Genomic DNA, 25,696 nt, shown 5'->3' on the forward strand with positions numbered 1-25,696 from the left:
GCAACATGGCAGACGGCTTCAGACGGCCCGACCCGCTAGTATTTGATGGCAATATAGCGGAGAACTGGCGTGTATTTGAGCAAGAATATGACATCTTTATCGCAGCAGCGCACTCGCACAAGCCGGCGCGGACTCAAGCCTATATACTTCTGAATCTGGCCGGGCCTGAGGCTATTGAACGCGAATGATCATTTGTGTATGCAGCTGCGATACGGGCGCCCGGCAGAGAAGGGGAAGAAGGATGTATCCTGGTTCCCGCGGAATCCAGGGAGGACCCCATATGCCTCAAAAAGAAATTTCATGAAATATGCAACCCTCATTCGAATATCACCATGGAGAGACACAAATTCAACACACGTAACCAAAAGGCTGGTGAGACTATTGAATCGTATGTCAGTGATTTGAGAATAAAAGCGAAAACTTGCAACTTTGGCGGGCTTTGTGAGGAGCTCATCAGAGACAGACTGGTCTGTGGCATCGATAACGACCATCTCAGGAAAGTGCTGTTACGTGATTGTGATCTGACGCTTGCCAAAGCCATTTCAATATGTCAGATCCATGAGATGACTGAGGAGCATAACAAAACCTTAATGTCACCACGTACTCCCACCACAACCGTAGACACGGTTCAACTCACAAGTGGAAAGAGAGGAGGCGCTGACAAGATCAGGTATGAGAAAAAAATGAACAACATCACACAGTTCATTGCTAACTGCAGTAATTGTGGTGGTAGTCATCTGGCAAAGAGGAACAAATGCCCTGCCTTTGGCCAATAGTGTAATGCATGCAAGAAGATGAACCACTTTAGAAAGTATTGCAGGTCGAGGCCACAGATTGACAGGCATGGACAGAGGCAGTCTGTCCACCAGGTGGACACTCAAAGCACAGAAGCTAGCGACGATGAGACTTACTACATCAATGGCATTACACTGGATATACCTGTTGACTCAACCAATGCGCAGAGTCATGGAAAGGATGAGGTCTTTGCCACAATACAAATTAATGATGCTACAGTTGAGATGAAGGTGGACACAGGCGCCAAATGCAATGTCCTCTCAGCAGAGACTTTTGAGCATGTACGACGAAATGAACAATTACAGCCCTGCAGCAAACCCACCACCCTCGTAGCATACGGTGGCAGCAAGATTGAAACTGCGGGATTTGTCAACCTATGCTGCCGTTTGGGGACCAGACAATATACTGTACCTTTCTACATTATCCATGAGAATGTATTACCACTACTGGGACTAGGTGCCTCACTGGAAATGGGTCTTGTGACACTCAGCAAAGAGGTCCACCAGGTCAGTAACACCACACCTGAAGATTTCACTCAGCAGATGAAATGTGAATACAGCGATCTGTTTTCAGATGAGTTTGGTAAGCTCCTGGTTACATACTCAATGACACTTGACCCACAGGTAAGACCAGTAGTTCGCCCTGCCCACCGCATTCCTGTAGCCATGAAAGACAGGGTCAAAGCTGAATTAGACAGGATGCAAGAATTAGGTGTAATCACACCAGTCTCAGACCCCACTGATTGGGTGTCATCCATGGTCGCCACCAATAAAAAAGACAAACAAGAGATCAGAATATGCATCAATCCCAAAGATCTCAACACTGCCCTAAAAAGACCACATCACCCAATGTGGACAGTAGATGATGTTGCATCACAAATGTCTAATGCCACTGTATTCTCAGTTTTGGATGCTAAGAACTCTTTCTGGCAGATCTCACTGGACCATAAGTCATCCCTGCTCACCACGTTCAGCACTTGTTTTGGTCGTTACAGGTTCCTACAGATGCCATTTGGGATTAGCTCTGCGAGCGAGGTGTTCCAGCGCACCATGGAGCAAATATTCGCTGGATACCCCTGTGCCATCATCGTGGACGACATACTCGTGGGAGGCAAGAACATTGAGGAACATGACACCAATCTAAGAAAAGTACTCAACTGAGCCAGAGAGGTAAAATTAAGACTCAACCCTCTCAAATGCAAGTTTAGACTGAACCAGGTCAGTTATGTTGGGCATGTGTTCACTGCTCAAGGTTTAAAAGCAGACCTGCCTAATGTTTTATGATGATGGAGATTAGCTAAGGAAAGGGGATGTAGAATATTGACTGTGCAGTGTGCACACAGTAATATTGAGCCTTCACAGATGCCGTGGTTCTGGGTTTTGCGCATGCGCGCTGGGGGTTATGTCATTGTTTTGTCCTGCCGTTGGTTGCCACTGGTTACCGCTATGTGAGCTGTAACGACTGACATTGTTCGTCATTAAATGGAACCAGGTTAACATCACTGTGATCGGATCCTTTCTTGCCACAACACACAACATGAATCATCGCTGACCTGTTTTTTCCACACCTCTGCCGTGTTTGTGTGTTGTGCTCACTGTGCTGAGAATTTCAGTTGTTATTTTTTTCTCTACTTAAGCTCTCGGACATACTGTTAGCGAGCGCCCCTATTAGCACTAGCGATCGTCCGGTACCGCAGGACCCCTTCCCCGCCAAAATATTTTTCATACTTTAATCCCTGATTAGTGACTAAATATAGACCTGCAGTAGAAACATTATAGGTGAATGCTTGTGAATATAAAGCATTCGAAGATTACGTTCACGCAGCCCCCAGTTTTTCAACATAAACACTGATAGCACAACAACAGTTGTCAGCTGTTTTACGTGCAGTCTGTCTGCACAAGCGCAAAGAGGCCAAGCCGGTGAGCTCAGATGGAGTGGACCACATGTTTTCCTAGTGTCCAAAAGAAGCTTTTTCACTCCTGTAACCAACCATTAAACCTTTACTGGGAAACAGCTGAAGGTCCTTCATCAACCACCTGATCAGTAAGTAAAGAAAAGAGAACTTTGTAGCTGCTCCATCCACCCTGTTTGTTTCACACAGGAAAAAACTGCAGTACGGAAGTTAAAATATGCAGATGAACTGTTAATAGAAAAAAAGTATCCAGTTACATGGGTAATCAATGTAATAATAAATAGAATACTCAGTTGCTAAAAGAATCCATAGTTGTAGCTCTAATGAAATTTGCAACATACCATAAGCCAGTGCATCACCTTCTCAAATAGGAGCAACAGGATTCAGGTGATAGAGCGATTTTTCTAAGTAAGTAAGTAAAGTTTATTTATATAGCACTTTTCACAGACAGAAAGGTGCTGTACAATAATTAAAACACAATATAAAAAGAAAACACCATGTTAAAAACATAATAACATTACTATATTAAAAGAAAAAGAATAAAAATAAAGTCAACAGAAAGCCTGGTAAAACAGAAATATTTTCAACTGTTTTTTAAAAGACACCACAGAGTCAGCTAAACGGAGCTGGAGTGGTAAACATTTGGTGCCACTGCCTGAAAAGCTCTGTCTCCCCGGTCCTTAGTCTTGTACGTGGAACAACTAAAAAATTTTGATTTTGTTGTGTGAGAGACTATTGACTTATGTAAAATTGATCCAGGCATTTAAAACCATTAAAAAAAATCGGACATAAAAAAGTGGTATCATGCCATCCCTACTTATTATCCCAGCAGGGTATCTGACAACTGGCAGGGCATAGGTGTTGATAGCCTGGATCTTGTTCTTCTCATTCAGCTGACTCTTCAGGACTTGCCTTACTCTCTGCAGGTACTTGGAGGTTGCAGCTTTCCTAGCGGCCTCTTCATGGTTCCCATTTGCCTGTGGGATTCCATGGTACTTGTAGCTGTCCTCAATATCTGCAATGTTGCCTTCTGGTAGTGTAATCCCCTCAGTTACTACTTTTCTTCTCTTAGTTACTGTACCATCCGACTACACTTCTCCAGTCCGAATGACATTCCGATATCATTGCTGTAGATCCTGGTGGTGTGGATCAGTGAATTGATATCTTGTTCACTCTTAGCATACAGCTTGATGTCATCCATGTACAGGAGGTGGCTGATGTTTGCTCCATTCTGTAGTCGGTATCCGTAGCCAGTCTTGTTGATGATCTGGCTGAGGGGATTCAGGCCTATGCAGAACAGCAGTGCTGACAGGGCATCTCCTTGGTAAATCCCACATTTGATGTTGACTTGTGCAATGGGCTTGGAGTTGGCCTCTAGTGTTGTTCTCCACATACCCACTGAGTTCTTGATGAAGGCTCTTAGGGTCCTGTTGATCTCATACAGTTCTAGGCATTCCAGGATCCATGTGTGCAGCATCGAGTTATAGGCTTTCTTGTAGTCAACTCAGGTGGTGCACAGGTTGGTCAGTCGGGTCTTACAGTCTCAAGTGTCTGCTCTATCTACTAGTAGCTGGTGTTTTGCTCCCCTGGTCTCTATGCCTATCCCTTTCTGGGCCTTGCTCATGTATGTGTGCTCTTAGATCCACTAGCCACTGAGCATTGGTATTGTGTGACTCATCCTTCTCCCAGATACTCTTCCAGTATTGCTCCATTTCCAGCCTTGGTGGGGGTGCTATTCACATATTGTTCCCCTGCCACTGAGTGTACCTTGGAAGGTTCGGTGGAGAACATCCGGTTTATTTTCCTGGCTTCTATCTCTCTGGTATACCTCTTCAGGCAGTTACTTATTACCATGTGCTATTCCAGCTTTTTTTTTTTCTTTTTTTTTTTTATAAATTTGCAAACATTTCTACATTTCTGTTTTTTTTTCTGTCAAGATGGGGTGCTGAGTGTACATTAATGAAAATGAACTTTTTTGATTTTAGCAAATGGGTGCAATGAAACAAAGAGTGAAAAGTTTAAAGGGGTCTGAATACTTTCTGTACCCACTGTATATACACACACGATAAGTGATTTATTGTTCGTCCTGTCCCAGTGAAACTGGAGGTTTTTAACATCTGTGCACCACCTCTGTAAAATGACGCAGTCCATTAAATCGAACACACCAATCCCCTTGGTAACCACCGTGTTTTGGAGGCAAATGTTCTCTCGTGTAGCGTAAATGAAATCTCCACTCATAAGCAGTGTTTTCAAGCCATGCTGTGATGTTGAAATTGAGCAGAATAACATGAAACACAATTATTTAATCTCTGTGCTTTTTATTGGGATATTTTGTAATGAGCAGACAGACATTAAATGTAGCGGTGAATGTTTTAAAGGCTGGCCATTGATGAAAGCCTTGAGCTCCAAGTGGAGAGAAGCTAGAGAATTGAGGCTTCAGCATAGCATGAACAGTTCAGAAACAATTTGAAATGAGGAGAAAAAAAAAGCTATTTATTAACTGATTAAGTCATATTTTAGGCTGCTTATTGCTAGTGGATCTATTCTGACCCAAAGTGCAGCCGTGACTGGTTCTGAATGACGGCTTTACAGCAGACAGCCGCTCCCCCTCTTCCAGGTACTGCGCAACGGAGCAGAATCTTTTAGTGATTATGCAGTACTGGACCATACCTGCTTACTTTCACCCCTGTTTATTAGTAAGTAATAGTTGCAACCTGCATTTTTTGTGGAGTGATTCTTCTGCAGAATAGTTTCAATAAGCTTTCTCTCATATCCTTAGCTCTTAAACAGTATATTAGTGGATTGATCATTGGGGGGGCAAGGCTATACAGCATGATGATCACTACTCGCACATCAGCACTAAATGTAATACCAACATTGCTGGCTAAATATACAAAACATCTGGGTAAATAATAGAGGGAGATTATTATCAGCTGAGTGCTACAAGTGGACAGTGATTTCAGGCGACCCTGCACATTTGCTATCTTGAAAACTGCTATGACTATAGAGCAATATGAGAAAATTATAAATGCCAGAGGCCCCAGTAGTGCAACCATTGCAAATACAAAAGCAGGAATGGCATAAGGTGCCCTGTCAGTGCATGCCAATGTTGTTATGCCAATATGATCACAGTAGCAGTGAGTGATTATGTTTGAAGCACAGTAAGGAAGAGGATATGCCCTTATAACTAACATTAACTGGCTTGTCATGGCAGTAATCCATGCAGTAATACTCAGAATTAAAATATTAGATTTTGTGAGAAGATGTGGATATCTGAGAGGATGGCAGATAGCCAAATACCTGTCTAAAGCCATCTGAAAGAGAATATAAGAATTAACTGTACCAAGATAGTGAACAAAGAACATTTGGACAAAACAGGCAGTAAATGAAATGCTCCCTGACTGAAACCAATATTTGGTTATGATCTTGGGTAAAGTGGTTGTGCTAAAGAGAACGTCGCATACACTCAGATTTAGAATGATATAATACATTGGCTTATGAAGACTGCAGTCAGTTGCAAATAAAAAAATAACTGTAGCATTTGCAATCATAGTTACCAAATATACCAAAAACAATGCAGCTGAGACAAGACCATAGTACTCTTGATGAAGTCCAGGGAATCCAGTAAGGATGAACTCAGTCACAATGCTTTGATTTTGCTGAGCCATGACGGGTCAGGAACTTCCTGAAAACACTGGTAAACATACAATGCTTGAGATAAAACAGTTAAGCCTCATTTACATGATGACATTTAAACTCAGAGTACAGTGCAGCATGTAATGAACCAGTTTATCCAACTGTAATTGTACTCTAAACTATATCAAAGCATTTCTTGCATCTATATTGTTAATATTATAAATTATTATTTCAAAATCCTGTTTTCATTTATTTTATTTAGCAGAGTCTTTAGATTATACCTGTTTGCATGCAACAAATAGACATTTAATTTTATGGTGAATCCTCAACAATATACATAAACACAAGTAAAACTTTAATGAGCTCCAATTACATGTACCTTTCTCATACACAGCAGGGGGAATACACTGCTGTGTTGCCTGCTGGTTCTCTGCTTAAAAAGGCTTCTTTCAGTACGAGCTTGTGATGGTGTGCTACAGGCCATCTTTGTATTCTCTGTGGATCAATCAGTGCTCAATATTCAGTCAATCAGAGCCACATTAATGGAAGTTTATTTTTTTATTTCATTTTCTTTAAAGAAGAAAGCCATTTAACAATTACTCTGTGAACAATGTACCTGTTCAAGTATCGATTGTGCGACATGCTGAAGTACCAAAAATTAAAAAATTTTCAATTTGATGTGTTTCTGCTTTTAAGGTTTAATAAAGAATATGTACTATTAGATTAGAGAGTGTGAAATACACACACTACCTCTCTTCTCAAAAGCTAATGGCCACTCAAAAATGCTTTTTTTTGTTGTTGTTAGAAAATCACATTTATGTTAAAGAAAGCCAGCGTCTGTCATGGTCCCTGGTTCTTGGACACAGGGTTTTTAGTTTTGTGATTTTGGTTTAAAATGATCTTTGTTCTAGTTTATTTTCCTCAACCTTTGACATTATGATTTCTAGGGTTTCTGTTTTTCTTTGTCTCCCATGTTGTTTGTTCCCTTGTGATCCAGTCCACCCTTGTCTTATTTTCATCTCTGCATTTTATCCTCACCTCCGCTTGTGTGATGCCAGCTGTGTCTCAGTGTTTGTTTACCTTCCTGTCCTGATTTCAAGTTCATGTGTCTTAGTCTTGGCCTCTGTGTTTGCCACTTCCTGTTATATTTTGGTGTGCTTTTGGTCCTTGTGCAGTGTGTTTAGTTTTGCTTCCTGTGTTTCTCTCCCAACTGTTTCCTATTGTCTCATTATTACCCCTTGTGTATATATATTGCCTCAGTTTTTCTTTGTTCTTTGTTGTGTTGTCCCCTCATGGTGGTGTGTTTGTCTGTTCCTGGTTTTTGTCTGATGCGCCATAGTTTTAGGTACTCTGGCTAGTTCAGCTGCTCAGAGGTGGGAAGTAACGAAGTACAAATACTTCGTTACTGTACTTAAGTAGATTTTTCAGGTATCTGTACTTTACTTAAGTATCTATTTTTCTGACTACTTTTTACTTTTACTCCCTACATTTTTACACAAGTATCTGTACTTTCTACTTCTTACATTTTCAAACAGACTCGTTACTTTTTAACACGTCAGAGAGAAGTTTGCATTTCCGGTCAGTGCGCCGTCAAACATCAAACGATCTGAGCCTAAATGGAGGAATAATAACACACAAGAGACAATCGTACTGCGTATCCTTCATCATCGGGGCTGATCTCGTACAAAGGGATTAAATACGCAAACCCATATAATTAATGTATCATTTATAGCGCTATAATCGAGTCCGTAAGTTGCGCTGCGGCACATAAACAGCTTAGCTAGCGCCACTGAAGAGGAGCGAGCATGAAGGGAGTAACGTGTGGCAGGTAAATGCAACGTTTCTAAATGCTCAACAAATATCAGCAAACACACAAAGTGTGTGCAGTTTGTCATACAGTGTGTCTGCGAGCTAAAAGAAGAGCTGCTGTATTTCAGGGAGAGCAAAGAGAGAGAAGTTCACTCAGAGATGGAGAAAGAGGACAGGAGAGGAAGAAGAGAGATTAGAATTAAAGGTAAGGACTGGAAAATAAACTGAAGGATGCTGACTTTGTGTAATTCAAAGATTGTATGAAAATACTGCAGTTTAGTGTGTAATAAATAGGTTAGCTTGTTGTATTGTATTTACAGTAAAGCTCTGTGTTGAACTGGAGCACAGTGTTTGTGTTCATGGTCAGAGTTACAGGTTACATCAGTGCAGCAGAGATTAGTTTGAATCTCAACATCATTTACTGCAGCTCACAATAGAAAGCTGTGATTCTTCTCCCCATGCAGAGCCACTACAGCTGATCTTAGGGTTCCTCCACCTTCTGAATCCCACTGTAACCCCTGAGTATCCTCATGTCTGTGTTTAGGTGGAGGCACAGTCACCCTCTACTGTGGAGGACACAGAGAACAGAGCTGTGTTTAAATTCCCTTTAACAGTTTGTGTCCTCCATAACAGTTTCAAGCTGAGTGCACTCATTAGGATTAAAATTTAGATTGGAATAACATTTGTATTCTCATGTAATATTATTTTATGTTATTACAATAATATATAATGAGGTTCGGTTTGTTTTACACAAAAATAGCAGGTAGAAACATCCTCCAAAGAACTACTTTTACTTTCTTACTTTGAGTACATTTCAGAGCCTGTACTTTTTTACTTTTACTCAAGTAGAGAAGTTGAACCAGTACTTAGACTTTTACTAAAGTATTTTTTAACATAAGTACTTGTACTTCTACTTAAGTACAGAATGTCAGTACTTTTGCCACCTCTGCAGCTGCTTGAAAGGCATTTGTATGTTGCCTGAAAGCTTCAGCAATAAAGCCACTGAAAGTTTCAAACTACAGACACTGATAAATTTGTCTTCTGGATGTCATAATCCTGGGCTGGTGGCCCAGTGTCTTGTGTTCTTTTGGTTCTGTTTAGTTATAGCTCTGATTATGTTTATTAGTTTTATTTTGTGTAGGTCTTCAGTTTGTTATAGTTTTGAGTTTGGCTTGGTTTATTCCTGTTGGCTTTTCTGTGTTCTTGGGGTTCTGGAACCTGTGTCTTCGCCATGTTATCACATGTTTAGATTACTTTTGTGATCAGTTTCCTGTGTTGTCTTGTTTTGTTACTTCCTGTTTTATTTTGACAGTCTTGTGTTCCCTGTACATTGTGTTTAGTTTTGATTCCCCTGTGTGATTAGATTTATTTGTTGTTCCCTGCTGTTTCCAATACCTAGTGTGTGTACTTAAGCCCTCAGTTTTTGTCTGTTCTTTGTTGCATCATTGTTGTTGATCCCCTTTGCTGTGTGTCTACCATCTGTCTTGTCTTTAGTTTTATTTCTGGCACCTGTCCAGCTAGGTGTAATTAGCTTATTGTTTTCTTATCTTGTTTTTCAATAAACCAATGTTAAGTTCCAGTTTTTGTCTGCTGAGTCCTGCATTCCGGGTCCAAACCCCCTGGCCACATAGCGCATGTGAAAGTACGACGCAACCACACAGACCTCTTTCCCACCAACAGGGTTCTGGAGCCGGTGCCTTAATTTGAACCATTTGGCGGGTTTTCTACCGCCGAAACACTCGGTGCTCGGCAGAAAAACGGGTTCAATTCCGGCCCTGCAAACTAGCTGGTCTCGAACCACGAACGCGTGACGAAAGCGGCAAAAGGGCATGACTCTGCCGTCTCAACATCAAGTTTTCTACCATATTACATGTGTATTACGTGAGAAAAGCGAAGCGATTTTCAGGGCTGTGAATTACATTGGGCTCTAAGGCTGAACTTGTTACTTTGTATCAGTTCATATCACAGATAAAAGGACACAAAGTGTGTACTTGTTGTCTTGCTCTAATCGCTGTCTGTGTTTCCCTCTGTGCTGCACACAGATGCTGCAGTAGTTTGGTTTGGACCGTAAAACTTATTTGCAGCACAAAAAAGGGGAGCGTGTTCTCCCACGTTTGTGCGCTTCGGCTTCCGTGTCCAGACGAGGACCCACCCACGCTCATACGTAAAGGAGCAATTCACAGAAACACGGCGGGAACGCGGGGCCGTTCTTAAGCGTTTCGCTGGTTCATTGGGAACAGCACGGGCAATGGCATGCGAACCGGCTCCTCGGCAGTGGGAAAGTAGCAACAATGGACTCTAAGGACTCAGACCACCGTGAATGGCAGCTAGATGTGGAAGCATACTGGCAGAAACTGGTGAGGTGGAAGCCGTGGCTCGCCCCAGAGTGCAAGCCACATCTCCAGGGCACTAGTGTCTCCCTGGGAGGTCCTGGCTGGGGTAAGGGACCACAATGTGATCACTCGCCACTCTCCCCACCTTCTGCCACATCACTTGCTAGCTCCGCTCCCCTTTCACAACCTACAGCGGGGGCACGGAGGTGGAGCTATCGACGCCGAAAAAAGAAAACAGAACCAGCAAGTTATGATGTGACAGGCATCAACTACAGTGAGATGTGGAGTTTTTTGTTTTGATTCACAGACTGTTGATAAAGAACCACAGACTCTTTGTTCTAATTCACATCCTTACATTAACTGTTCTCCCAAATTAATGGACAAAGATAATGTGAATTCTGCTGCTGAACCTGCCCCCTTAAATTCCTCTTCACACCTTGCTTCCACACTGGACTTAATAGACTCTCACTGTAAGGAGCCTGATAATCCTACTTTAGACCCAGCTGATGCTGCCATCTTCTTGGACAGGGAGCTTGGGGAAGAGGTTCAGAGGTTCTTCCGGATCTCTTCCCGGATCCATGCCTCCACTGACCCTAAGGATTTCTGTTGGCTTTTCCACTGTGCTAGGGATAACAAACAGTCACCCTCTCTTACTGCAGTCGCCCACCATTGCCGGCTGGGTTTCTTCAGCTATCCATATGGAGGCACAGATTAAGGAACTGAATTCACTGTTACCTGGTCTCTCCAACCCTTATCCCTCACCTGCCGTTTTGCACCGATATGCTGGCACCGGCCTGTCAGAGAATGTGCCTGCAGTGAGTGAAACAGACCTTTTCCCTAGTCAACAGCTAAGAACTGTGAATAAGACTGTGGTTTCAGAGGCTACAGATACTCTAAAAACTGTTTCTAATAAATCGGCATATGAAGAGACTGCAGATTTTAAGACTGTAAGTTGTGCTCCTGTGAGGCATGTAACTCCTGGACCACAGCCTTCAGCGCCTCAGCTTGCACCTGTAGTTCATCTGGTTTCTCCACCACCATCAGGCTCACCCGAACAATCCCCACAGCAACCCCAGTCGTCGGAGGAGACAGCTGCGCGCCCTGCAATGCTGCCCCAGCCTGCGCATCCAGTGCCTGAGCATTTGGAGGGTCCCGCTCGGTCCAAGCGTCCAGTGCCCGAGCATCCCACTCAGTCCGAGTGTCCATCGTCTGAGTGTCCTGCTCAGTCCATGGACACTCGGACTGAGTGGGATGCTCGGGCACTGGTCCAAGCGTCCAGTGCCCAAGCATCCCGCTCAGTCCAAGCGTATAGCGCCTGAGGGTCCTGCTCAGTCCGAGCCTTGTCTGGAGCCCTAGGGGCTGGCTCAGTCTGAGCCTGGTCCTGAGGTGTGTCATTGCCTCCTTCCTCCTTGTCTTGTCTTTTTGGCACCATTGGGATCGCAGCCGGCCCCCTGTCCCGTCTTGTCGCTGCCGCTGGGATCGCAGCCGGCTACCAGTCCTGTCTCGTCGGCACCACTGGGATCGTGGCCGGCCCCCTTTCTTGCCTCGTCGCCGCTGCTGGCACTGCGGTCAGACCTCCAATCAGCCTCATTTCCATGAGGCTCCCCAGTTCTTGGGTCTGGCCCCTTGGCCTGAGCGGCCCCCTGAGCTTCTGGACTATTTCGGCCTCATTCTGCCGCTCAGTTTTGGACTGTTTTCCGGCCTTGTACTGTCACTTTTTGTTCTGGCCTTGTGTTTTTGATTTTTTTTTTCATTCTGTTCCTTGGCCTTGGCCTTCCTGAACTGTTTGGCCCTTGCGCTACTTCATCCTCAGTGTTCTGAGGTTGTGGACTCTTGACCGGCCTTGTGCTGCTGTTTTTTTTATTTTTAGCCCATGTTTGGACTCTGGTGGGTTTTTTGTTTTGTTTCAGCAGCTAGTTGTGGAAGCATACTGGCTGGCTGGAGCCAGTTTGTTCTATTTGATGAAAGTAATTTTTATCTATCCTCTCAGATTTTTATTCATTTATCATGATTTTCTTTGTTTCTTCCACTGAAAAGCTATTTTAGCTCAATCTCTTTCTGAAGTATAATTTTACACTATTCCAAATGTGTCTCGCCCTACAAAAAAATTACCTCTAAATGGAACATTACATCATAGTTCAGAAATCATGCGTTTTCTTGCCAAATTATTTTCCTGTTTCACAGACAACACAATTAATTTATTCTAAAACTCAAGTGATATTTTTTCTCCTGGGACAGTACAGATTTTGTCTTTGTGTATTTTTCTATTTAAAAATATGTTTTTCTGGAGTTAAAAAGACAAAGTACAGGAGAGAAGAAATTTATATTGTTGGGTCTACAAATGCATAAAATGGAAAAGCTAAAGGAGACTTTGCAAGTTCTAAGCTCAGTCTGTTTGATTAATATAGAACTCCTTTTGTGCTCCAACAGTAACTTGGCAGATCTCAACAATAATTTTTTTGGGTCAACAGAAGCAATAAACAGCCACTTGCCAGGAAATAGGAAATGCCTCCAAATGTGTCATCTGTTACATACCCTGTAACAGATGACACTGAACATCAACTATGTGCCAGGTTTCTTTTTTTAACACGAGCCCAGCAAAGGTGTCTTTCATGCAGTACAACAATCATTTTGCATTTTGTTAGAATGGCATAAATTGAGGCCTGTTTAAGTGAAATGTTATTTATTTGTAAGTAATAGTTGCAACCTGTGCTTTTTGTGGAACGGTTCGTCTGCAGAATAGTTTCAATAAGCTTTCTCTCATGTCCTTAGCTCTTAAACAGTATATGAGTGGATTGATCATTGGGGGGGCAAGGCTATACAGCATGATGATCACTACTCGCACATCAGCACTAAATGTAATACCAACATTGCTGGCTAAATATACAAAACATCTGGGTAAATAATAGAGGGTGATTATTATCAGCTGAGTGCTACAAGTGGACAGTGATTTCAGGCGACCCTGCACATTTGCTATCTTGAAAACTGCTATGACTATAGAGCAATATGAGAAAATAATAAATGCCAGAGGCCCCAGTAGTGCAAGCATTGCAATTACAAAAGCAGGAATTGCATAAGGTGCCCTATCAGTGCATGCCAATGTTGTTATGCCAATATGATCACAGTAGCAGTGATTGATTATGTTTGAAGCACAGTAAGGAAGAGGATATGCCCTTATAACTAACATTAGAGGGCTTGCCTTTGCAATGATCCATGCAGTAATACTCAGAATTAAAATATTAGATTTTGTGAGAAGATGTGGATATCTGAGAGGATGGCAGATAGCCAAATACCTGTCTAAAGCCATCTGAAAGAGAATATAAGAATTAACTGTACCAAGATAGTGAACAAAGTACATCTGGACAAAACAGGCAGTAAATGAAATGCTCCCTGACTGAAACCAATATTTGGTTATGATCTTGGGTAAAGTGGTTGTGCTAAAGAGAACGTCACATACACTCAGATTTAGAATGATATAATACATTGGCTTATGAAGGCTGCGGTCAGTTGCAAATAAAAAAATAACTGTAGCATTGGCAATCATAGTTACCAAATATACTAAAAACAATGCAGCTGAGACAAGACCATAGTACTCTTGATGAAGTCCAGGGAATCCAGTAAGGATGAACTCAGTCACAATGCTTTGATTTCGCTGAGCCATGACGGGTCAGGAACTTCCTGAAAACACTGGTAAACATACAATGCTTGAGATAAAACAGTTAAGCCTCATTTACATGATGACATTGAAACTCACAGTACAGTGCAGCATGTAATGATCCAGTTTATCCAACTGTTATCCAACTGTCTAAACCATATCAAACTATTTCATGCATCTATATTGTTGTAATAAATTATAATTTTAAAATCCTGTTTTCATTTATTTTATTTAGCAGAGTCTTTAGATTATACCTGTTTGCATGCAACAAATAGACATTTAATTTTATGGTGAATCCTTAACAATATATATAGACATAAGCATGAATAAAACTTTAATTAGCTTCGATTACATGTACCTTTCTCATACACAGCAGGGAGAATACCCTGCTGTGTTGCCTGCTGGTTCTCCGCTTAAAAAGGCTTCTTGCAGTACGACCTTGTGATGAAGCTGTGTTACAGGCCAACTTTGTATTCTCTGTGGATCAATCAGTGCTCAATATTCATTTAGTCAGATCCACATTAATGTCAGTTTATTTATTTATTTATTAGGAAAAGAGAAGGACCTTCACCAATTACTCTACAATCAGTAAAATTATCAGTGTCCTTGCTCACTGTATTGATTATGTAACATGCTGAATTATACAGTGTTGTTGTCAATGTTTTGGTTTGTTTTCTTATTTTTGATTTGAGTGTTGTTCTGTTTATGTACCATTATAATAGGGACTACAAAATTCATACACTGCTTCCTCAAACACTACTGGCCATTCAGGAGTGCTTCTGTTTATGTTGTTTTAGAAGGCCAGCATCCTGCAGGTGCATCTGTACTGTGGTTGATTTCTGATGACCTGTGAGTTCTCCTTTTCTCAAACTACAGTTTCATGAGCTTATCTTACAGAGCCAATTTGTTCTACTTTGTAAAAGTACACAAAATTATTATGATGTCCTAAGTTTTTTGTTTTTTTTTGGCTATTTCCCACCTGGAAGAGCCTTTATATGCTTTTGGACATTTTGTGACTAAAATCAAGTAGTATTTGGAGTTTAGTTTTCCTTATCTGTCTCATGATATGGGTGGCTGTATTTTTGTATCTCTCTGTGTTTATGATTTTTCTTTCTTTTTTTTTCTTTCAAGTCTACGTGTGTGTCATCATTGGTCATTTCCTGTTTTATTTCCCTTGTTCGCTGTGCTTTGTATTTGGTTTTGCTTCCTTTGTGTCATTAGTTTCATCTGATTCACCTGTCTCCACTCACCCTAATTTCCATTAGTGTATTAAAACCCTCAGTTTTTCCTGTGTTCCTTGTCATGTCCTCATCATTGTAGTTGTTGTCTTCCTTGCTGTGTGCTAAGGTCATGTTCATCTGCTAGTTAAGTTTCAAACGGGTTAGTATTTTGTACTGCTGGCACCTGTCCAGTACTGCTATATGTGTTATGCTTGTCAATGCAGCTTAAGTTTAAATTTAGTTCTTTCCTTGTGGGTCCTGCATTGGGGTCCTCTGCCTTGCCTGCCACAGCACCATATGGCAGTTACAATATTTCTGAAAATGTTAATGTTACAAAAATATTTGTTCTTTTCTCTCAAAAACCTTCTAAATGATACTCAGATTTTGAGTTTGTTGTTTGCGTAACAAAGAACTGTTTTGCTTTGCATAACAAGGAACTCTCAACTACAGCTAATTAATTCTAAAAATAATGGATTATAAATCCCACAGGAGTAAACAACTGCACCTTAACATAACCCCAATGTGCCCCTAAATTGATACTGAGGTACAAGTGCTGATATCCCCTGTGTTTAATGATGGTCTCTAATCACACATCATGGATTCCTTCATAGCATAATCCCCAGGGTCATATAAGCACATGACATGCACAAAATTTTAAGCCCACTTAATGGAATTAAAATACAATATACAACATTGTGCTTTCTTGTGTTTTTTAATGTGATTTAAGATTAGGTGTATAGATGATTTAGGAGAAGGATGATAATTATTTCTAGACAGAAGGTGATTCAACCCTAACCCTGTTTAATTTTTTTTTAACAGAGCTAAAACAGCTCTCAGTCAAAATTACCTTTAAACAACTTTGTTGAGTGTGTAGTTCTTTTTATATGAAGACTTTGTCAGATATACTCTGTAGAAGTGGAAAAATAAGAAAATAGTAATTTAAAACATTTTATATTTAAGACACTATCTTAGGGTGCCTCTATCATTACAGACATACTGAGGTGGTTTTTTTTGTTTGTTTGTTTCTTTTTTGTTGTTGTTTTTTACATTATCTTATTATTTATTTTCAGTTGATTTGTTGTTGGTCCATCCATCCACAGCATTCACATTTCAGCTGTTCTATTGAACTCAAACAAAAGGGAACTAATATTTAGTTACTTTCAAGAGTTCACAAACTCAAAAATAACCATGGCAGTTCAGGTCAAAACAATGTTGCATAAGAGTCCTTTGAGATTAGAATTCACTGAGGAGCAAAAACAAACATAGAAGACTCACACTTTAATTACACACGTGAGACAACTATTGACACAAGACGCTAATTAGCTCCATCAGGGAGCTCATTTGTGCTGTTGCCTCTGAGTATCAGCGGTCTGAAGCAAACATGTTTCTTTGGCCCTAAGATGAAACTTTTTCATTGTTAACCAACAGCTGAACACAACAGCACTCATGAGACTTGAAAACTGAGAAACTTACACAAAGGCCTGGTCTGTGTGAAGAGATTTTTCTGATCAAAGAATACTACACCAGATAAGAGTAACAAGCTTTTAAAAGTGGGTGCAAGCGCCAAAATGTGTGGAGTGTTTTATTTTCCCAAATGGATTTATGGCACCATCCAATTGAAAATACCTGATTTGCCACTTTCAAAACTTACTATGACCATTTCCAGCCTAGCAAATCATTTGTTTTCCCACATAATTTCATACACTGGGTCATTTTCATTGGCTATACTCTTGATTTTTATGGAGTTTTCTTTGTTTGTTTTTGTTTTTACTATAAGCCAAAACTTATTTCCATCCATCCATTCGCTTCCGCTTATCCTGTTCAGGGTCGCGGGGGGGCTGGAGCCTATCCCAGCTGTCATAGGGCGAGAGGCAGGGTACACCCTGAACAGGTCGCCAAAACTTATTTAATTTTTAAAATAAAATGCACAATATTTTCATGATACATTTGCCGTGAAAGTGTATGAATATTGATGGGTCAGATTTAGCAAATCATGTATTGCATGTGTCTACAAGTTACATGACGCTCCTGTGGTCAGATGACAACTGCAACTGCACAGTACAGTGTAGGCCAAGAGATTATCCTCTTACTACCTTCACAGCACTATGATGCATATAACCAAGTCCTGTGCGATTCACTGAGTTGTTCCTACAATATTTACAGACCCCATCAATTAAGTTGCAGCTATCTAATAGCTTATCCAGTTTAGACAGTAGGCAAATAATTGTTTTTCTGTATTATAATTTCACCTAGTGGTGTGTGTGTATGTGTGTATGTAGGTATATATATATATATATATATATATATATATATATATATATATATATATATACTACAAATTTTATTCATACACAGTGATTTTTAACTATCATGAACACACACAAACTCCAAAGCATGTATTGGGGCAATCTGGAGTTCAGTATTTTTCCCAACACAGGAAGACCAATGGTCAAACTGGCGATCTTCTGATTGGTAGACAATCTGCTCTAAATGCTAAACCAGCTTCTTGGATCAATAGTTGAGAGTTTGGTAGGCAGTTAGGAGTTTGAGGAGTCCATCGTGGAGGTTATATCAGCTATAATATGAAATATCTTTGATTGTCTTCTTTGATAAATAGGCCTCAAGAGCAGCACAAGGGCAGCTGTAGTGGAGGACACACCTGCTTCCTCCAGGCTGATCATCCATCCATCCATCCATCCATCCACTGCTACTACTACAACTACAACACCTCAGTGCCCTAGTACAAAGATGTTTCTGGGTAAATTCAGACTTCTAAGATTAACTTCTACCTGCTCAACCATGTATGATTTGGCAGTGTGTTCATTCAAAAAGAACAAACAGATTTGGCCTATGCTAAAAAAATAAAATAAAATCATCCTTTAGAGTTGACATCTTGAGCAGCTATTTTGAATTATTCCAATGGCCAATGGCCTTTCTCAAATAAGTAATCAGAAATATGCCACTTATGATCACAGGGAAATTATCTACTTGTGAATGATTTCCCTATTACTATAATGATCGTAGGGTATCTCTCTATATATGTTTTTATGTATCCTATCTGCACAGACAGCAATTGTTAACATCTATATGTTTTAAATAAAAGTTAATTATGAATCCTGGTTCTTTTGAATTTCATATATATTATGTTCATTTCATTTCATGTATTGACACATAAGTGTTTATATATTGATGCTCAGCTCAATAGTCATCTTTTTATATTAAAATGTTTACTCTTGCTAATTAGCAGTATATGCAGTATTATGGGTGTCTTTAATTTTGCAGATATTTGGCCATAAATCTGAAATCACTGAAAAAGTTACAGTCTTGACAGTTATTTTCAATTTAAGCTTTCAGAATCAAAGTTCATCCTGTTGAATGTCTGCATCAAATTAGTCTGTGAGACCTGAAAGTGAAAGGTTTGATAATCCCTGTCTTTTTGAGATATTCGGCCATGATCAGCGAGGTGGACTGAAGAAAAACCCACTAAAATACTGATATATTGCTCTACTGGTATAGCTACAAATAAGGGGAAAATAAAAGCTTTTCAAGCATCACAAATTTTCTCTTTTGAGAACCCATTTATTTTTTTAAGGAATACAATAAAGGGAATGTCAGCTCAAAAGGAAAAATATTTTTTCCTCCCTGCAAGTATTAAAGAGTAATAATGACCATCACAATGGATTAGCACGAGTGACCTTTCTACCTAACTCTTAACAGCCACCAGGTTGCAGCAAACCCACCAAGATTAGGGGTAAGTGGAATACTCATTACTGTGTTAGTGTCTGTTTACATGGGTCTTTGCCTACACAGACTGAAGGATTCTGGGCATGCAACCTGTGCAAAAAAAAAAAAAAAAAAAAAACACAGCAGTGCATAGCCTGATGTTGACAGCACAATGTGTTTGTAAGGTGGCCTTTGAACAGGAAGGTAAACTGGGTCGCCACAAAGGGGAAAAAATGTAACAAATATCAAAAAAGTGGCTACAGTGGACAGGTGTTTGCAACAGTCGGTTTTACTATAGTGTACAAAAGTAGTCTGTCTACTGTATCATTTTCCACGCTCCATGCTGAAGGACCAACAACAGAAACACAAACAAGAGTAGGCCACAGAGTGGTTGTTTCACATATTTTACACAGTGCCACTTGGTTACAATATTTCAGCTAATCAAGGATAGTTTTGGAAAATGGCTTTTAAATTAAGCCTGTTAGATGCATGGTTCTTTATAAAATAACCAAGCTCGATAGGATGAAAAACATCAACCACCTTTCATAACAATGGAGGTGTGGAACATGGTCTACTTGGACTCATTGTTCCATTGCCAGTTCTGCCTGGAAAGTTCTGTTAGAGGTGACCTTTCAGCTCCATGGCCTCTGCCAGATACTCCTAAGGCACCCTTGCTGTATGTTTGATCATGCCAGGCTGGTCGAGCATCCTCACCCTTCACCAGTTGACAGTTCGGACCCTTTGCTCACCTGAGCGTCAAAAATATATGGCTGCTGTGAAGCTAAAACTATCATCAAACTGCAACACAGGAGGTCCTGGTGTGGCCTGGCCTACAGTAGGTGATGATTCCATCCTGCTAAATTGAACAGCCAAAAGAAGAATTCAGTCATTATTTTATTTATTTGGAACTTCATAATCTTTTTGTCTGTTAAATGTCAGAGAGCAATAAAAAAATGCTATTCATAATTTTGCAGTTCAAACTTCTTCAGTTTTATCTGACCAACAGTTTAAATGCAAATGCATGTTTAAATGCATGTTTACTATTTGGAAACATTTCAAATTGGCCTTACATGTATGTTTATGAAATTATTAAAAAAAAACTAAATCTTCCACTTGCACCAGTGAGCATACAGGGGATGGACACTGAGATTATGGATTTACATAAGTACCCGGGTGTTCATCTGACCAATAAACTGGACTGGACTAACAATACAAATGTCATTTACAAGAAAGGACGGAACAGGCTACATCTGCCAAGACCTTTTATGACTGTGGCATCAGCCATCTTTTATTGTGTGGTCTCCTGGGGCAGCAGTATCTCTGCTGAGGACAGAAAGAAACTGAACAGGCTGATCAAAAAGACCACGTCTGTTCTGGGATGCATTCTTTTTTTTTCTTTTTTTTTTTTTTTTTTTGCCTGTCATGTCTGGCAGATCTTGCAAACAGAACTGTGATCTGAATGCATTGTTGTGCCAAACATATTTGCTATTTCAAGATGAGCTCTATAGGTTCTCTATAGGCTCCTCTTGTTACTGTGTAATCCTTTATTTTATTTGAATTATTTTTAACATGCTATTTATCAAATTGTGCCAGAAATGACAGGCTTAAGAAATAGAAAAGAGAAAAGAAAGAAAAGAGAAAGGGAAAGAGGAAGAAGAAGAAAGGGGAAAAAAAGGATAGAAAACAAAAAAAAATAGAAACAGGAAAGAGTGCTAGTAAGTAAACCAAATAGTTAGCCACTTGTTAAACTTAAGATATTGACAATATCTGCAAAATTAAAGATTGTGTGGGGAAAAAAATAAATAAATAAATAAATAAAAATAAAAGAAGAATAGTTATACAAACCAACCATTTTGTGTCATTATGTGGGTATATGTGTTTGTGTCATGAAATGTACTTACCCATGAAGGCAGAAAGCCGCAGCCCCGCCCATCAGAACCCAGAGGCAGGCAAAGAGAATCCCAGGAAGCCCAGGCCACCAGCAGCCCATCAAGACCTACGAAGACCCGCGGCCACTCATTCCAAAGACAACCGTACACCCCTCCCAGCAGACGGAGGACGCAGGTCTCAGATGGAGTCCCAGCTGCTAAGGAGCAAGGGCACCAGAGCATTCGAGGCAACGAGAAGCCGGCCCCACCCCAGCGGCCAGCCCCCCGCATGGCCGGCAGCAGGGCCCCAGGGCCCCCGGCACCCAAGGGCCGCCCGAGCCCCCACAGGGCCCCCCCCCACGCCGAAGAAGCCAACGCAGCCCCGCGCCGCAGCCCCCAGGGGAGCAGGTCACCACCCACATCAGAACATCCGGCCCCACCCAGGAACCAGGAGGTACCCACACCCCAGGGGGGCAGGGGGGGAGAGGCAACCAGCAAGGAGCGGTCAGGAGGCAAGCCACCGGCCCAGACCCAGGTCCAGCCAAACATACAACCACACGCACACCGGCAAGCACACCCATGTACACATTTATACACAAACACACTCTCCCACACACATATAAACATAGATACACCATATTCACTTGCCCACCCATACTCACGAAGACTGTGACAAATACAAAGACACACATTCATCCATAGCTACCCACTCTCTGAAGATGGGAGCGGAAACCACCCCAGGGCCAACAGTGACCCCAAGATGCCGCCAGCCCGGTCCCCAAGGAACCACCCGACCCCGACCCCGGGCGAGGCATAAGAAATCGGGGTGTGAGATGGCCCACCCCCCCTCCCCCCGCCCAACTTATAAGTGTATGTGTTTATGTTGTGAATGAATGAGTTGTATAGGGTGCAGTTAAAATTGAGGGGGCAGTTGTGCCACAAGCACCAACTGCTGGACGTCAGTGCTCGCCCACACTGCCCCCCAAAAACCCTCCATGTCTAAAATGCAAATAAAATTTGGGGACAGACAGAAATGAGGATCTGAATGGGGCCACCTCAGCGGCCGCCCCTCATCAACCTCTGTGTAACATGCCTGCCCCAAAGGTCCTATATGTATCGTGTAGTATGTGTGCATGTGTTGTGAATTATAATGTCTATAGTGCAATTAAAAAGGAGATGCAAGTGGCCACGTGACTCTGCACGCAGCCTCTCAACCCTACACCCTACGTGTGTGTGTGTGTGTGTGGGTGGGGGGGGTAAGACCAGGAAGGTGGAAGAAAAAAAAAAAAAAAAAAAAAAAAACCCCACCCAACCTGGAAGAAGAGAGCCAGCAGTCCACTGGGATGCATTCTTGACGCAGTGGAGGGACTGATCAACAGGAGAATGATGGCTAAGGTGTAATCTTCATTATGTCTCTTTTCCACTAGTACCCTTGGAGTACCTGGTATTGAATGGAAAACCCTAAAAACCGAGTAGAGTCAAGTTGAGTAGGTACTAGTGGAAAAGAGGCATTGGAGAACACCTCCTACCCCATGCAGCCTACCATGACAGCACTGAGCAGCTCCTTCAGTAACAGGATGTGGCACCCATGGTTAATGAAGAAAAGATTTAGGTTGTTCTTCCCAGCTGTTGGTAGACCAACAGCAGTAGACCCCATGTATAAATGCACACAATGGGGTCTGATCTCAATGTGCAATACTTTTCAGTCAGACAGTGCAATGCTCTGCACTCTGCAGGGTTCTAGTCAGAAAAAAATTTCAGCCAGGCGCGCATGTGTGTTGTGGGGTGGGGGCGAGGATGGAGGCTAATTAGCATTAGCTTGCTAAAGCTAATAGCATTAGCTTGCCATGTAAAACTTTGCTCAATTTACAGTCTACTGATTGAGTTACTCAGGTTTGCTAAACTATTACAAGCTGTATGTAAATATAAATTATACATAATAGGGATTAAAATTGTTGCTATATACATTTCTCAAATATCTTTCTATTACCCTGAACTTCTGGCAACAAATGCCATAATACCACTATATGGCTGCGACGTGCAATTTCTGGGCAGGAACCATTTGAATTTTTCTGATAGGACAAACAGTCGTGGAGTTAAGGTAGAAAGCCAGCTGATCAAAGTTCCTTTGATTAGCCGACTCTGCAGTGATATCCTAAGTCTTAACCAGCTGTTCGCAGCTTGTACGGACAGGAAACCAGCGCTTCAGCGGGGATCGCCCTGAGTTAAAGGGTTCATCCCTAAACTCAGTGATCAATCCTCATAAAAAGCGTACTTAAGAGTATTCACCGGCCACATCAACCGCATCTGTCAATTAAGTTGACATGTAATTGTAGGGTCTTTACCTTACAATATAAAGGGCTTTGAGGTGACTGTTGTGATTTGGCGCTATGTAAATAAAATTGAATTGAATTGAATTAATGCTATTTCTTCTATGCACTGAATGTTTAGCTTAAATTCTGTAACACTCTAGTTCTGTGCACCGATAGCAAAAAGGTTTGCACTTTTATAAATTCAGGAGTATGGAAAATTAAACCAAAAGCTTTTCTGTTTTCTCCTGTTTGACCGCAGTGAGGCTCCATGATAACCTTTAGCGCTGTAGTTCAAATTACTGTCAATAAGCATTAAAAATTATTGTCTGCTATTCTACCCTTGTCCTGCTATTGCAGAGGATCACATCATTCTTTTGCAATATGGGAACTGCCCATTTTTATATCCAGTGTGATTGGAAGAGGGTGCTGGCCAGTTAAAATTTACTGTCATTGCAAGCTTTAAAAGCATAGGCTTAGATATTGTCTGGTAAACACAAAGCTGTTTGAGTGGGCTCAGAGACATCTTTGTGAACTCTGATAACAATTGCTTGTGTATATACATATATATATAATATATTTTTCACCATTCTTTGCATTGAGACGAGTGGTTTTCTTTGTTTTTTTCTGCTTCTTCAAACGCATTTAAACATGTCTTTACAAAATGCTTCAATCAAAGTAACACACTTCATTATAGGTGGTTTTGACTCAGTTAGAAGACCTGTTGCAGTTGGTGTCGTTATGCTGGTAACCTATCTACTAGCTGTTCTTGCCAATATGGTAAATATTGTCTTCATTATTTCTGACAAGAGATTACATAAACCCATGTATCTTCTCATTTGTAACCTTGCTGTTGTTGATATCGTGTACACCTCCAGTTCCAGTCCAACAATGATTGGGGTTCTGATCGCTGGTGTTAATACCATATCCTATGTAGAATGCTTAATTCAAATGTTTGTATTCCAATTGGGAATGGTGATGGAGCTGTTTGCTTTAGCAATTATGGCATTGGATCGATTAATTGCTATAATGTTTCCTTTTCAATACCACACTTATTTAACAAACACACGTACTGTTGTTCTTGCATGTATGCTCTGGGTTGGTACTTGTGTTTATGTGGCTGTTTTATCTGCAAATCTGGTTCGACTTCCTCACTGCAGCTCCAGGCTGAGGTACGCTTTCTGTGACTATGCTGCTGTCATACGAACCACCTGTATCGATCCCAACAGTTCTTTCAATGAAGGTGCCATCATATTGTCATTTTTCTTTTTTTTTACCTTCATTTTTATTTGCCTTTCATACTTTGTGATTGGATTTTTCATAAAATTTTCATCCCTTAAGGACAAAACAAAAATGGGAAGCACTTGTGTGAGTCATTTGATCATTGTAACATGTTATTACTGTCCTTTATTTGTTCTCATTGCCTTGACAAGAGTAGGTGTGGTGTTAACTCTTGAGGAACGTCAGGGTTTGTTGATTTGGACCGTCCTCGGTCCATCTCTCGTAAATCCCTTTGTGTACTCTCTTAGGACAAAAGAAATTAAAAATAAGATCTTTAAAGTATTTAAAAAAGGTTAACATCTCTGACTAGAGTTTTGTTAACTGTGAGTACACTTTCTTGTAAAAGTTCCTTCATTTTATCATCTAAACGCTGTGCTGGAATAATGTAATGTATGCATTTTATTCTAAACATGATTGTTTTGATCTGTGTATTGTTGCTGTCTAGTCCTGCATCCATGTACACTCTCCTCCCAAAGCTTTGGGACAGAGAGGCCAATCGCTTTATTTTTGCTGTAGACTAAAAATATTTGGGTTTTACATCAAAAATTCAATAGGAGACAAAATCGCCAATTCAAGGTAATCTCATAATATTACCATTGTACCAGTGTGTGTGTGTGTGTGTGTATGTGTGTGTGTGTGTTCTGTCTATCTCAAATGGCAAGCCTTCAACTTCTACTTCTTTTTGGGAAAGTGAAAAAAAAAGTCAAAGGGAGACAAATCTGGTGACTAGAGCATGACCAAAAAACTCTTTGGTCTGTGCAGTGCATAATGGCACACACCACAGCCACTTCCCTACATATACATCAGGACGTTACAATGGAACTGCATGTTGAATGTCAGCAAGTGTGCTCCTGGCCATGCTTTGGCCATGCTTTCAACTTCACAGCACACTCTGGTCTTTAAGTAGTAGAACAGTGAGGCCAATCCCTTTATTTTTGCTGTAGACTGAAAATTTTGGGTTTTGACATTAAACTATGAATTTGAGACAAAAGATCAACATCTCAGCTTTTATTTCCAGTATTTACATCTGGATCTGATACATAGTTCACAAGATAGCACCTTTTGTCTGAAGCGGGGTTATAATAGTTTTGGATTTTACATTATAGTTTAGTTTTATTTCATTTTTACTTTTTTTTCTCTAATTCAGTTAGTTTT

General features: G+C 40.9%; 3 protein-coding genes across 3 annotated transcripts; 1 reads left to right on the forward strand and 2 right to left on the reverse strand.

Annotated features, from left to right (window-relative positions):
- Positions 1 to 5,400: 5,400 nt before the first annotated feature.
- LOC115790378 (olfactory receptor 2AT4-like) lies at positions 5,401 to 6,375 on the reverse strand. The gene has a single exon (XM_030744216.1). It carries the CDS (start codon positions 6,373 to 6,375, stop codon positions 5,401 to 5,403), a length of 975 nt encoding a protein of 324 aa, XP_030600076.1.
- A 5,501-nt stretch (positions 6,376 to 11,876) lies between these two features.
- On the reverse strand, positions 11,877 to 14,146 carry LOC115790379 (olfactory receptor 10A6-like). The gene is made up of 2 exons (XM_030744217.1): positions 13,193 to 14,146; positions 11,877 to 12,116 (listed from the first exon to the last, which is right to left on the reverse strand). The coding sequence occupies exons 1-2, from the start codon at positions 14,144 to 14,146 to the stop codon at positions 11,877 to 11,879; spliced, it is 1,194 nt and encodes a 397-aa protein (XP_030600077.1).
- Positions 14,147 to 23,911: 9,765 nt separating this feature from the next.
- Positions 23,912 to 24,838, forward strand: LOC115790380 (olfactory receptor 1500-like). Its single transcript, XM_030744218.1, has one exon. It carries the CDS (start codon positions 23,912 to 23,914, stop codon positions 24,836 to 24,838), a length of 927 nt encoding a protein of 308 aa, XP_030600078.1.
- Positions 24,839 to 25,696: the final 858 nt, after the last annotated feature.

This window comes from Archocentrus centrarchus, chromosome 13, assembly GCF_007364275.1.
Source record: "Archocentrus centrarchus isolate MPI-CPG fArcCen1 chromosome 13, fArcCen1, whole genome shotgun sequence".
Taxonomy (NCBI): domain Eukaryota; kingdom Metazoa; phylum Chordata; class Actinopteri; order Cichliformes; family Cichlidae; genus Archocentrus; species Archocentrus centrarchus.

Bases quoted from the DNA above. Each gene is read 5' to 3' on its own strand.
- LOC115790380 (XM_030744218.1), top strand. From the start codon at position 23,912: ATGTCTTTACAAAATGCTTCAATCAAAGTAACACACTTCATTATAGGT.
- LOC115790378 (XM_030744216.1), bottom strand. From the start codon at position 6,375: ATGGCTCAGCAAAATCAAAGCATTGTGACTGAGTTCATCCTTACTGGA.
- LOC115790379 (XM_030744217.1), bottom strand. From the start codon at position 14,146: ATGGCTCAGCGAAATCAAAGCATTGTGACTGAGTTCATCCTTACTGGA. The intron at 12,117-13,192 runs GTTGCAACTATT...GGGGCCGCTCAG, and splicing joins CCGTTCCACAAAAAGCACAG to GCCAAGGGGCCAGACCCAAG.